The sequence below is a fragment of the Leucopleurus acutus genome (genome assembly GCF_964270905.1).
Source record: "Leucopleurus acutus genome assembly, chromosome: 3".
Taxonomy (NCBI): Eukaryota; Metazoa; Chordata; class Mammalia; order Artiodactyla; family Delphinidae; genus Leucopleurus; species Leucopleurus acutus.
This window is the reverse complement of record NC_139145.1, coordinates 31118950-31131407: the sequence shown is the minus strand read 5'-3', so window position 1 is coordinate 31131407 and position 12458 is coordinate 31118950. Positions and strand designations below refer to the sequence as shown.

The 12458-nt window shown below is 46.2% G+C and overlaps 1 protein-coding gene across 1 annotated transcript in view; it reads left to right on the top strand.

Moving 5' to 3' along the window:
• The window catches only part of DOCK2 (dedicator of cytokinesis 2), a 407441-nt gene that overhangs the window by 50678 nt on the left and 344305 nt on the right, over window positions 1–12458 (top strand). Inside the window, exons 10-14 of the mRNA XM_082836577.1 lie at window positions 2088–2223; window positions 4324–4399; window positions 6163–6239; window positions 6827–6952; window positions 8172–8296. Coding sequence (XP_082692703.1) covers window positions 2088–2223; window positions 4324–4399; window positions 6163–6239; window positions 6827–6952; window positions 8172–8296 — 540 coding nt within the window. The remainder of the gene's footprint in view (window positions 1–2087; window positions 2224–4323; window positions 4400–6162; window positions 6240–6826; window positions 6953–8171; window positions 8297–12458) is intronic.

The following is a 12458-nucleotide window of genomic DNA, read 5'->3' as shown; positions in this document are numbered from 1 at the left end:
GGGATTTCAGGGTGGGTTGGAGGAAGGAGTCAGGCAGGCCAGAGAAGAGGCTGTCCCACCATCTGGATGTGAGATAATTGGAATCTCAAACTCAGCTGCCTGCTGGGCAAGGCGGGAAATGCAAATGAGTGGAGGGGCTGCCTCGATCAGAAAGCCGCCTCTCCCCTACCTTCCCTGTCTCCCTGCCCAGTGGGGAGACTTGGGAGAGTGGAGAAGCAGCTGTCCACTCCTCCAGCTTTGAAAGGACAGCCCTTGTATCAGTGAAGATTCTCCAGGGAAGCTGAACCAGGAAGATACGTAAACAGGTAGATTTGTTGTGAGGATTTGGCTCATGTGATTGTGGGGGCTGACAGGTTTGAAATCTGTAGGGCTGGACGGCAGGCTGGAAGCTCAGGGAGGATTTCTACGCTCTAGTCTCGAGGCAGAATTCCTTCTTCGCTGGGAAACCTCGCGTTCTGTTCTTAAGACCTTCAACCGATTGGATGAGGCCCATCTACGTTATGGAAGGTGTGTCCTTTACTTAAAGTTAACTGATTGTAGATGCTAATCAGACCTACAAAATACCTCACAGCAACATCTAGACTAGTGTTTGATCAGGCAACTAGGCAGCATAGCCTGTCCACGTCGACACATAAACCCCCAAGCAGGAAGCTGTGGACCACTTTGAGGCCATGTCTTGTTCCCAGAGACTCTGCACACCCCTCCCTCTTCTTCCCACACCAGCCACAGTGAGAGGCTGGGGATGGCTGCTTTACCCAGGCCCTGGCTCTGATGTCAGCTGGCAGGCTGCTCCCAGTACCTATGCCTGCATGAGGATTAACTCAGAAGAGAAGCGACTATTCTCTAGTGAGGCCAGGCCCAGGAATCTCTGCTCTGATGCCAACAACATGCCTTGACACCCCTTCTCCAGCTGATCCGAGCTGGAGGGGGTGCCAGGAACGCCGAAGCTTTTAGATTTGAGCAGGGGCACTTGAATGCTGAGGTAGTCCCGGTGGTTTCCCTTCCTGTGTGCCTTTGCATGGTGAAAGAAATGTATTGTGGTGGTTAGGTGGATGGACTTTGGGGTCAGAGTGACCGGACAGTGTCTGCAAGGACTGAGGTCATGTCCTCGGGGAAGACCCTTATCTTCTTTGTGTCTCAGTTTCCCCATATGTCAAATGGGGCTGCAGTAATGGTATTAGTGATGGGACTTCGCAGTGTTGTGAAGGATCAAATAAGACGATGATGTGTGCAACACTGAGCACGGGGCTTGAGACGTCAGTGTAGTTCACGGTTTCAGCGTTCCTCCTCCTGAGCCCACAGTTGAGTGTAATTCCCTGTCCCCCTTGCAGTTAGGTGTGGCCGCGGCCCTTGCTTTGGTCACTGAAATGGAAGCAGAAGTGATATCCTCTCTGCTGGGTGGGAGCTTTAAGAGCCAGTGAGTGATTTGCCCCGTTACCTTCCCCTGCTCTGGGGGCAGTGAGTGCACCAATTGTGACAGGATAGATCCTCCAGCAGCCAGGGGCCCAGTGAGTGAGTGGAGCCCCCGCCCACCTGCACTGGACCGGTAGCCTGAGCTGGAAATAAACCCTGTTGTGTTAGAAGCTCTCAGATATTGGGGTTGTTTGGTGTCACAACAACCCAACCCCGAGTGATATACATGCATTAGGTGCTCAGTAAACGGTGATAGGATTTTTCCTTCCTCCTTTTGCCTTTTCCCTCAGAGGTGCTTAGCGATGACCAGGTGGATGGAGTCATTTGCAGCAAATGCTATTTTTGGGTACATCAGCTGGTATATAGAGACGGCTACCTATACAACTGATACTGTACCTCTATCCTTCTCTTCCCATCAGTTTGAGGTGGAGGAATTGGGATTGAACACCAGAGCCCTGTCACCCAGTTTCCTTTCCAAAACTCACCTTTCTTATGTGTGAAACGGGGGTGATAGCTTTGTTTTCCGCCTTTCCCAGGACTAACTGTATGATTGGTCCATGGATGCTAAGTGCTAAGCACCAACCTCCCCCCACCCCCAGAATTTACTGAGTTTGCTTTTCTACTTTTTGTTCATTAGACACATGATGTGTAACTATTCGTTTCCTGCCTTACAGGATCTTGGAAACAAAGACCTCAACAGGGATAAAATTTACTTGATTTGTCAAATAGTCCGAGTTGGGAAGATGGATCTTAAGGATACGAACACAAAGAAATGCACGCAGGGACTGAGGCGGCCTTTTGGGGTGGCAGGTAATGACACACCACACAGCACTAACTGTTACTGGAGTGCACATTTTATATGACTGAATTTTGAAGATTCTTTTTCTTTCGCTCTCCTCCTTGCCCTCCCCCCCTCAAAAACTTAGGCCAGACAACCCCTAATACCTACATTTCCTGTGACTAAATCAAAATAATTGGTAACTAAGTCTAGATTTATGATGAAGACGGTGAATGATGGAATCCCCGTGTCTGGAGCAGAGCGCTGGGACCACAGTGCAGTCTGAGCAGTCGGCACCCTCACTCCCCAGCACAGTGAAAAAGGAAGAACAATATGGGTGGGATCTAATTATGAGGAGCAAATCATTTTAAAAAAAATATCCAGGACAGGAAATGCAGTTACACAGAATGAGTCACCCACCACACATAGAAATTCCAGCTGGAAGTGGACGTGTGGAGAGCTGGCATAACCGAATGAGGCTGCTTGAGAGCAGCAGCACCTCCACACTTCCTTCCAAGCCTTAACTCCCTTGGGGGTTTCCAAGACTTCATCATTCTTGTCCCACTTTTACAGTTTTTGTTATATTTGACTATCACTTGCACTGTTATTTACCCAATATATTTTCTCTTAAGGAACCTTCTTTATTTAAACTGAAGTACATTTTTTTTCTTAAAAGACAATTTAAATACCTGTGGAAATAGCAATTTGATATGTGAGTTTTACTTCTTTTTTTAAAAGTATAACATTTTAGTTGTGTACCATTTATAATCCTTGTATACCATATCTAAACCCAGTGTTTCAGGTTTCTCACTTCAGGACACCCTGATCTTCTGTTATCACAAACCAGCTGGCTGTCCAGTGAGTCCCCTGGCACTGCTTGCAAAGTGGCGAAGCGGAAGAAGTTAGCTTATACTGAGCCAGCTGGTGTTTCAGCTTAGCATTATTGCTAGCTAGCTAGCTAGGCGATCCTGGACAAGCTTATTCCCCAGGGCCTTAGTTTCATTATCTGCAAAATGAGGGACTTGGACCTGGTTGATCCATGACTTGGTCTAAAGTCTCTGATTCTATATGAGGGACACTTTTGGCATCACAATGTCCCTGTTAAGGCAGTGAGGGTCCTTCAGCCTTACTGCAAAGTGTGTCTTTGTCTCCAGGTGTAGCTGGCTCTCTCTTTTGGTTTCAGGTGACAGCAATCTGGTGTAACTGAAAGGTTTAGGAATAGATTGCTTCAGGCATAGCTGGATCCAGGAACTCAGTTGAATTTACAGTGTGAAAAACTCTGGAGCCAGAGGGAGATGGTTCTACCCAAATCATTCTCACTGAGAATGGGCAAGGAGGGGTTCTGTTCATCAGAGAGAATGGATGCTGGTCAGGTTCAAATAACAGTTTCCCCTCCTTCTCTCAGTTCCGTAACTCCTCTCTTGAGCTAGATGCAATCACTAGTTGATTATTACCCAAGCAGTTTTAATGGCTCCCTGACTGGGGCCTGGAGTGTTTGAGGAATTTCATGCTACTAGGGTTTTGGCTCTATTTGGCTAGCATGTCTCAGTGCTCCTCCCCCTGCCCCCATTTCTATAATCCCTGCTCTAGTGCAGGAGTTCTTTACCTTGGTTTTTTATGGACCTTCAGTGGCTGATTTAAGAAGTTTCAGAGGGATTCAGAGGATCCCTCTGGAAATGCAAGGTTCAAGGATCCACAGATAACGTGTCTGTGCATATGAGCACGTTTACGAAAAGAGGGTGAAGAAGTGTTCAGATGCCACAGGGAGTCACCGCGCTTGGGTTTTGTCAGCACAGTAAACATCCAGTACAAATATGTCAGGTCCAAACCTAATTAATTCCATAAGCTTAATTGCATAAGCACGGCTCTGACTCTTTCCTTTTGGCCTCTGCCAAGCCCTGGGTTCTTGGATGCTTCCCTGACTGTTGACCTCCCAGCCCGGTTTGCCCAGAGGCGTTTGCCAGTTGTTGCCTGTAATGAATCCTTGCTGTCTGTATATCGTCTCATGCTGGCTTGCTTGCCTTTTTAGGCTTTCCTGTCCCAGCCTCCTGCCCTACAAGCTCATCCCATTGTTACCCTTTCCTGGGAGCAAGAGGGCTTAAACCATTAATTCATTTCTCTTTTCTTTCTAGTTATGGATATAACAGACATCATCAAGGGGAAAGCAGAGAGTGATGAAGAAAAGCAGCACTTCATCCCTTTTCACCCGTGAGAGATTTCCCATTTCTTTCCATTCTCTGAAACCACATCCTTTCTGATTGAGGGCCACACAAAAGCAGGGTGAACTGATTCCCTGAGTTGATGATAGCCCAGGTAGGACCTCCCAGGAGGAGGGCAGGTTGAGAATGATGGTCTCAGTGCTGAGGCATTCAAAACCAAGCAGCTTATACAAAGAACTATTAAAAATCAACCATAAGAAAATGACCCAATTTAAAAATGGGCCAAAGACCTTAACAGGCCCCTTACCAAAGTAGATATACAAATGGCAAATGAGCACATGAAAAGATGTTCCACATCAAATGTCATCGGGGAAATGCAAATTAAAACAACAATGAGATAACTACTGCATACCCATCAGAGTGGCCAAAATCCAGAACACTAACGACACCAAAATACTGGTGAGGATGTGAAGCAACAGATATTCTTACCCATTGCTGGTGGGAACGCAAAATGGCGCAGCCACTTGGGAAGACAGTGTGTTGGTTTCTTATAAAATTAAACATACTCTTACCATATGATCCAACAGTCATGCTTCTTGGCATTTACTCAAAGAAGTTGAAAATATGTCCACACAAAAACCTGCACACAAATGTTTATAGCAGCTTTATTCATAGTTGCCCAAACTTGGAAGCAACCAAGATGTCCTTCAGTAGGTGAATGGATAAATCAACTGTGGTACATTCAAGACAATGGAATTCCATTCAGAACTAAGAAGAAATGAGCTATTAAGCCATGAAAAGACATGGAGGAGCCTTTAATGTGTATTAGAAGTGAAAGAAGCCAATCTGAGAAGGCTACATACTGTATGATTTCAACTATATAACATTCTGGAAAAGGCAAAACTATGGAGACAACAAAGGGATGAGTAGTTATCAGGAGTGTGGGAGGGATGGACATATGTTGTTATATATTTGTCCCAACCTATTGAATGTACACCACCAAGATTGAACCCTTAGATGAACTATGAATTTGGGGTGAAAAAAAACCCAACCAGCTTCTCACCTATTCGCTCATCAGATGTTATTTATTCAACGGACTTTGACTGAAGGCTGGCAGAGGGCCGGGCGTTGTGCCAGGCGTGGGGGGATGAGGTGGGGAACAAGGTCGACGTGGCCCTTTCTTCCTGTTTAGATGCAGAATTAAATGAACAAAAGACTAAGTATGACAGGGACCATGAAGCTGTGAAGCAGCAGCGTATCAGGAGCATATAACAGGAAATCAGAACCTAATTCTTGCGGGTAGAAATATCCATGACTTTAGAGGAGGGTAGTGAGGAGGGTGAATATCCTTTCCTTGATCTAAAACAAGTCTGAGAAAGCAGGATCCGTAGTTTCAGAACTTTGTCCTCGTTTGTCTAAGGAGGATGGTGTTTTGTTACAGATAATGAGATCAGTGACTCTAAGTCATGGGATTAGGACTTAGTATGAGCAGCTAAAGCCTTTTCCACCCTGCTGAGCAGATACTCATTTTGAGGGCTTGGGAATCCTTCCTTTTTAAGAGTCTTCCTAGGAATAAAAATGGCCTCTACTTGTAGCATTGGTATTCCCCAAATTTCAGAGCCATGTTGCTTTGTGAAAAAGAGAGATGTGCTTCTTGATGGCAGGTGCACTCTCTGAGCTGACATGGGCAGGCTCACTTTTCACCTAAGGTGTATGGAGGGGTTGGGCAGCTTTCTGGAGCTCCTGGAACCACAAGGTAGGGACCCCATGGGGGTACCACGCAAGTATTTTGTGCTCTCTTTTCCTTTCTAGGGTGACAGCTGAGAATGACTTCCTGCACAGCCTGCTGGGCAAAGTCACAGCCTCCAAGGGAGACAGCGGAGGGCAAGGTAGAGTGCCAACAGGCCAAGTGGGCTGGGCCTGACTTCAGCTTGAGATCCCTTGATTCTGTGGCAAACAGATCAAACTCCTAAACCCTGGGAAACATAGCCTTCCTTCCAGATGGACCGTTGTGAGGAATGGGGGAGTGTGATCTACAGAGCTGGAAATCTCTAAATGGGAAGCAGAAGGAGGCATGTCCTAGTGCCTGAAGGAAGAAGGGAATTGGTATAGCCTATCTCCTATGTGTCAGGCACTGTAAAATGTTTCCTTGTTCAATTTCATCCTTCCCACGGTCCTGTGAGATAGATGGTATCAAACCCACTTTACAAAGTCTGGGTTTAGAAGGGTGCAATGATTTGACAGAAGCTGATCCTGCCAGAAGCAACCTGTGGGATTTAAGTTGGAGGTGTCTTGCTCTAGAGCCCCTCTGCATCCTGCCTTGTATCCTCCCCCGGGGCTGGGTCACTGCATCTGTGGCCGCTTGTCTCTGCTTCCATGGTCTCCTCCAGAGAGAGACCAAGGGGAGAGATGATGGGAGGGTGAGGCTGAGGGAACACCTTGAAGTTGACTCTTCACCATGAGCGTTCCCTTCCAGGCCTCTGGGTGACCATGAAGATGCTTGTGGGTGACATCATTCAGATCCGCAAGGACTACCCACACCTGGTGGACAGGACCACCGTGGTGGCCAGGAAGCTGGGCTTCCCGGAGATCATCATGCCAGGTTCTCATTCCCCCTGGGCTGGGCTGGGGGTGGTCTAGCTAGTGTGATCCATTTTCTTTTTAAAAAGACAACTACTTCTTTTCTACTGCTTTTCTCTATTTCTCTCTCTGAAGGTAACCACTGAAAACAATTGTTGTATATCCAAAAATCTTCTATGCATTTACATAATAAACACAAACACATAAATATACACACATGCACCCACCCCCCCACAAATGGGAACCACACTTCATGTACTTTATATACCATTACTTATTATACTTTACATAGCGTTCTGTAGCTCACTTCTCACTTAATAATTTATCATGGACATCCTTTCCACTTTACTACACGTGGAATAATTTCACTCCTTCTGGGGTGAATACTGACATTCTCTTAAATTGCTAAGCTACTTTTTATTACCAAAAAAGTCCACGCTCATTGTAAAATGTCCAAATGGCATGAAAAGATTTAAAGTGAAACCTTAAAAGCTCTCTCAAATCTTTGTCTCCAGAAGTAACCACGATACGTATTTTCCAAATGTGTATGTAATAAAAGAAAGTAAATGGGACTGCATGATAGCACTCTTTTGAAACTTCCCTCTTTGCCTTAAACTTGAGTCTAGGACTTGTGTCCATAACCACTCTCGCTGACTTACCCCTTCCGTCCACAGTTGCATGGTGGTCCACTGGTGGTGTAATTTATCTATGCCTGCTTCACTGAGACATCAGTCCCTTGTGCATTCCCCTGTAGGGTTTTCAGCTCTCACCCCCCCATTCCTGAAGACCCTCCACACCTCGTCCCTCACCCCATCCGTGTTCCTCGGACACAGAAAGTCATTCTGTCTGCTTCTGCACAGTAAGAGATCTGCGGAGAGAACCATCTGTGGTTGTTATTCATGCACCAAGATCAATCCAATTGGAGTTTGCCTTTGCCTTCCCAGAAGGTGTCACTAGAGGATGAAAATTAAATGATTTTTAATGGAGAAAAAAATACGGCCAGTGGTGACCATCCTACCTCCCTTTTTGCAACTCATTTCCTACTGTTCCTCCATCCTCTTGTTACCTACTGCTCCAGCCTCCCTGATGAAGTAAAAATGCTTTTCCAAATCGTTCTGATTTTAACTTCATTAACAGACAAGGTGTGGCACTTCCACCAGCTCCCCAACTCCCCGCGCCCTCTAGTCAGTGCCTCTCCTGCTACACAGACTCCAACTGTTGTCTCTCTCCCTGTGCCACAGGGGACGTCAGGAACGACATCTACATCACTCTCTTACAAGGTGACTTTGACAAGTACAACAAGACCACTCAGAGGAATGTGGAAGTGATCATGTGTGTGTGCGCGGAGGATGGCAAAACGCTTCCTGTAAGGGACCCTGCTGTTGCTCTGGGTGACAGGGCTCCCCTAGGGTACCTCTGTTCATAAAGATTTTCTTTTCCCGTTCCCGATCCTGCTCTCTAAATGCCAGGGGCCTGCAGGGTGGTGTTGAGTAAGGGGATCTACACCTTTAGAGCTTGGCTGGCACAGTAGGCCGTAATAAGACCTGGTGGTGTTCTTTCTTTACACCAAAGCAGTTGGCTTTTCAGTGTCTGTTCCTTTCCTTTCATGACCTCTTCTTTTTTTTGCTTGGCACCTCAGTTTATAGGTTAGCTTTTCACAGTTAAAATGTTGTTCTCATCGAAACCTGAGCTGGTTTATTCAGGCAAAATTCCATGGCAAGAAAAAGGATCAATACAGAGCCTTGGGCTGGTGTGAAGACTCAGGATGTCCTCAAAACAGACATTCCCAACACTTAATCTAACTCTCTAGCACTCAGCCAGACATTCTGGTGGAAAGCCTTATCCATAAATTGGTCTCCAGAGGGCCAGCAGAGTGAATTCAAGAATGCAAAGCATATTGCTATATTTATACAGCATATGTCCTGTACAATATTTGTCATGTGTGTTTACATTTATTTACTTATATTTCCTTTAAGGTTGTCAGCAGTTGTGTCCAGTGTGTGGGAGGGTTTTGCTTCTCAATTTCTCCTTTCAGAGTACTTAGCTGAAAATAAAATCAGCTCTCAGCAGAAGTTTCAGCGTGGGCAGATATTCCTCTTAGGCCGCAGGAGGTGATCAGATAGCACCGGAGGGTAGGGCTGTGAATATTGATAGATCTTCTGCTTTAGCCTGGGGGCCTGGAGCTCAGGCAGGTTTTGCTACCCTCTACCTACGAATAACTGGCATTCACAGAGGCATTGCTACATGCCAGGCACTGTGATAAGTAGGTTGCATTACTGTTATTTTCCTCATTTTTACAAAGGGGGAAACTAAACCTTTGTCAAGTGAGACAACTTTCCCAGGGTCATAAAGTTAGTATATGGCAGAGATGAGGTTTGATTTCAGGTTCCAGTCCCTCTTATTAAACACTTCACTCTAATGCGTGTACATTAAAAAAATCCTCCAATTTATTTCTCATTTAAAAAATGAGGCTAATAACCACTCCCATCAAATTCTGGGAAGAGTCATAATTATTTTTTAAATTTAAAGAAATCATCGCAATTGCCTTTTTGTTCGGAAAGACTGGCCCCATTAATTAATACCTAGTTGCGCAAAATCCAAGGATTTAACTTAATCCTCTTTTTGTTGGATTTTGAAACTTTTTTGAAAAATAAGTAAGAGACACTTTGCTCAAAGAAACACAAAGGAAGAGCAGAGGGTTTTTATCTGAAAGGGAAATTGGGTTTCACCAATGCATAGACCATGCTTTGAAGTCTTTTTTTTTTTTTTTTTTTTTTTGCGGTACGCGGGCCTCCCACGGCCGCGGCCTCTCCCGTTGCGGAGCACAGGCTCCGGACGCGCAGGCCCAGCGGCCATGGCCCACGGGCCCAGCCGCTCCGCGGCATGTGGGATCTTCCCGGACCGGGGCACGAACCCACGTCCCCTGCATCGGCAGGCAGACTCCCAACCGCTGCGCCACCAGGGAAGCCCTGAAGTCATTTTTATCCAACTACCTGTTGGAGAACTTTTCAACCTCAGCCTCATTTTTTAAAACGCTGATGTGCTTGCCCTCGATGTTGCCGAAGGACAAATTAGAAGGAACGGTTAATGGGAAAGCAGACCTCGTATCTCGTTTCTGAACCATTTGTACTTCCGACTCTGCCATCCTTTCGTGTCACACCCAACCAGGCTGAACGGACGCACTTATCAAAGATGAATACATAGGCAGGAATTTGGGGGCAGAAATGGAGAGGTAACTGTGGGGCACAGAGATAATTTGCAGTTTCATCTGTGAGGGAAGTTAGGGGGAGTTCAGTTGACTGACTATTGAAAATTGCTAAGGAAGCCTGTGGGAGGCTTTTCTTTCTCTACTTGCAGAAATAAATATTACTGCCTAATTAAGTGTCAGGCAGCACACTTAAACGTTCCTGTTTGATGTTGGTGGGAACAGTCCCCTTTAGGGGTATCGATTTGTCCTCCCGCTCCTAGGAAGAGTGGGGTGGGAGGATAGAGTAGGTTAGACTTGTCCTTGGCTCACTTTGGGGTCTCTACGACCTTGCTCAGGAGGACCCATAGCAGAGAAGCTAATAGGCTGGGCTCTGAGATCAGACTGACAGCAGTCAAATCCCACCCTCCCCTCCTATTAGCTGTGTGATCTTGGGCAAGTTTACATGTCTATAAAAGAGGAATAATAATCTCTTCCTTGTGGGGTTGCTGTTTATACAAAAGGGTAGGTGTAAGGCACCTGGTATGTGGTAAATACTCAGCAACAGGAAGGAGGTAACATTTAGGAAAAGCAGACCAGCTGCAAGCTGAAGCCCTGGAAAGGATCTGAGGGGGTCCAACAGACAATCCAGTGGGGATGCCTAAAGCAATTTCAAGAAGTAAAAATGCTCAGATGCCGTGCTGAGAAACCTTTGCTCTTCTGAGACCAGCCAGGTTACAGGGCTGGAGGTAGGGCATGCGGGGCAGTGCTGTGTAGTGGTTAAGACATGACCTCTGGGGCCAGGCATCCAGGCCGAAAGCCCAGCTCAGCCGGAGTAGCGGGATGACCTGGAGCAAATTACATAATCTCTCTACGCCTAGGAGACTCTGTCTGAAACTGAGACCAGCAGTGGCACCTTACTCTTGTGAATGCCAGCTGAAGTAATTGACATAACAGGTGTTCATCGAAGTTCACTATTACCAGAAAGGTAGAGCTGTCGCAGGCTTGGTTACTGCCTCGTGGACACCAACTGGCATCTTCCCATGATAAGACCGACCTTGTCAGCCTAAAGCACTTCCTGGCTCTCGAAATGCGTTCGCACCCCTGGTGTCATTTATTCCTCAGGTGATTCCTACGAGGTAAACAAGACCTGTGTTTGGAGCCTGATTTTTCCTCCTGCTGAAGTGTGTCTACCAAGGCCAAGTCGGCATTAAAGTTTCCAGGCTTCCTTCTACTGACCTGAAGCCAATTAGGAGCTCTCGTTGTTAACAGGGAGCCGTGGGGGTGGGCAATAGGGAAAATTATTGAATAGGTTCACTGGAGACAAGCACAAATCTATATTTTCCTGAAAACCGGCCCCATCCCTGGTCACAATGCTCTTTCTACACACCCAGCGACATTTGGTTTTATCTGTGAAGTGTTGCGAGGGAGGGAGCTGTCTTAGGTCTTTCTCAGAATAATACTGAGACTGTTTTCTCCAGCTTTAGGCAATCAAAAATTTTCATCATCAGGATAGTTTTGTGGGATTCAGCTGCATGTTGTACAGCAGCTTTACTTTCACCAGAGATACATGTGTATTTTCAGTTTTTATAAACTATGTGGGATTCAGCTGAGCTACAGAAATGCTAAGCCCATCATTGTCACTAGCTATAAATCTTAGGAGGCTGGAAGGCATCTAGGTTGTTACAGAGGGAACACTGGGCAAAGAATTAGAGGGTCTGAGATGTAGTCCGGGCGTTGGTACCTTTTGGGGCAAGTGATGTAACCTCTCAAGGTCTCAGTTTACTCAGTTCTGAAATGGGGATAATGACAGTAATCGTCAGAGGCGGTTGTGAGGATTGAATTGAGTGAGGCAGTTCGTGTAAAGGGCTTAGCATAGTGCTGGACACAAAGCACTCTCTAAATGGTTAGGACAACTTTGGAAGCATGTTTTTAGTTCAGCACCTCAAGAAGTTCTGAAAGGCTCCATACCATTGAAAATTAAGAGAGTTGTATGTCTTCCCTCATTTGCAGTTCCCTGGTTGTCCTTGTTTTTTCAGAGATAAGTTTTGAAAGGATGCTGTAGCCTTATTTTCAGATGGGTTTGATCTGGCCATATGTAGCATCAGTCAATATTGAAACTGAACTCATTCTTTCCCTATAGCTCAGAAGTACAGAGGGACAGAATTATCCTTCCCGCAGCTTAGCTTGCTTTCCCAGGGGCCCAGAGTGGCCAGCTTTGGTTCCTTCAGCCTGGTGGGGAATCCACTGGAGAATCTGATGGAATCTAGTGAGAGTCATGGATTCTCTCACCATAAAAGTGCCCAGAGGCGCACAGTTTTGTAGTTTGGGGGCTTGGGGCTGC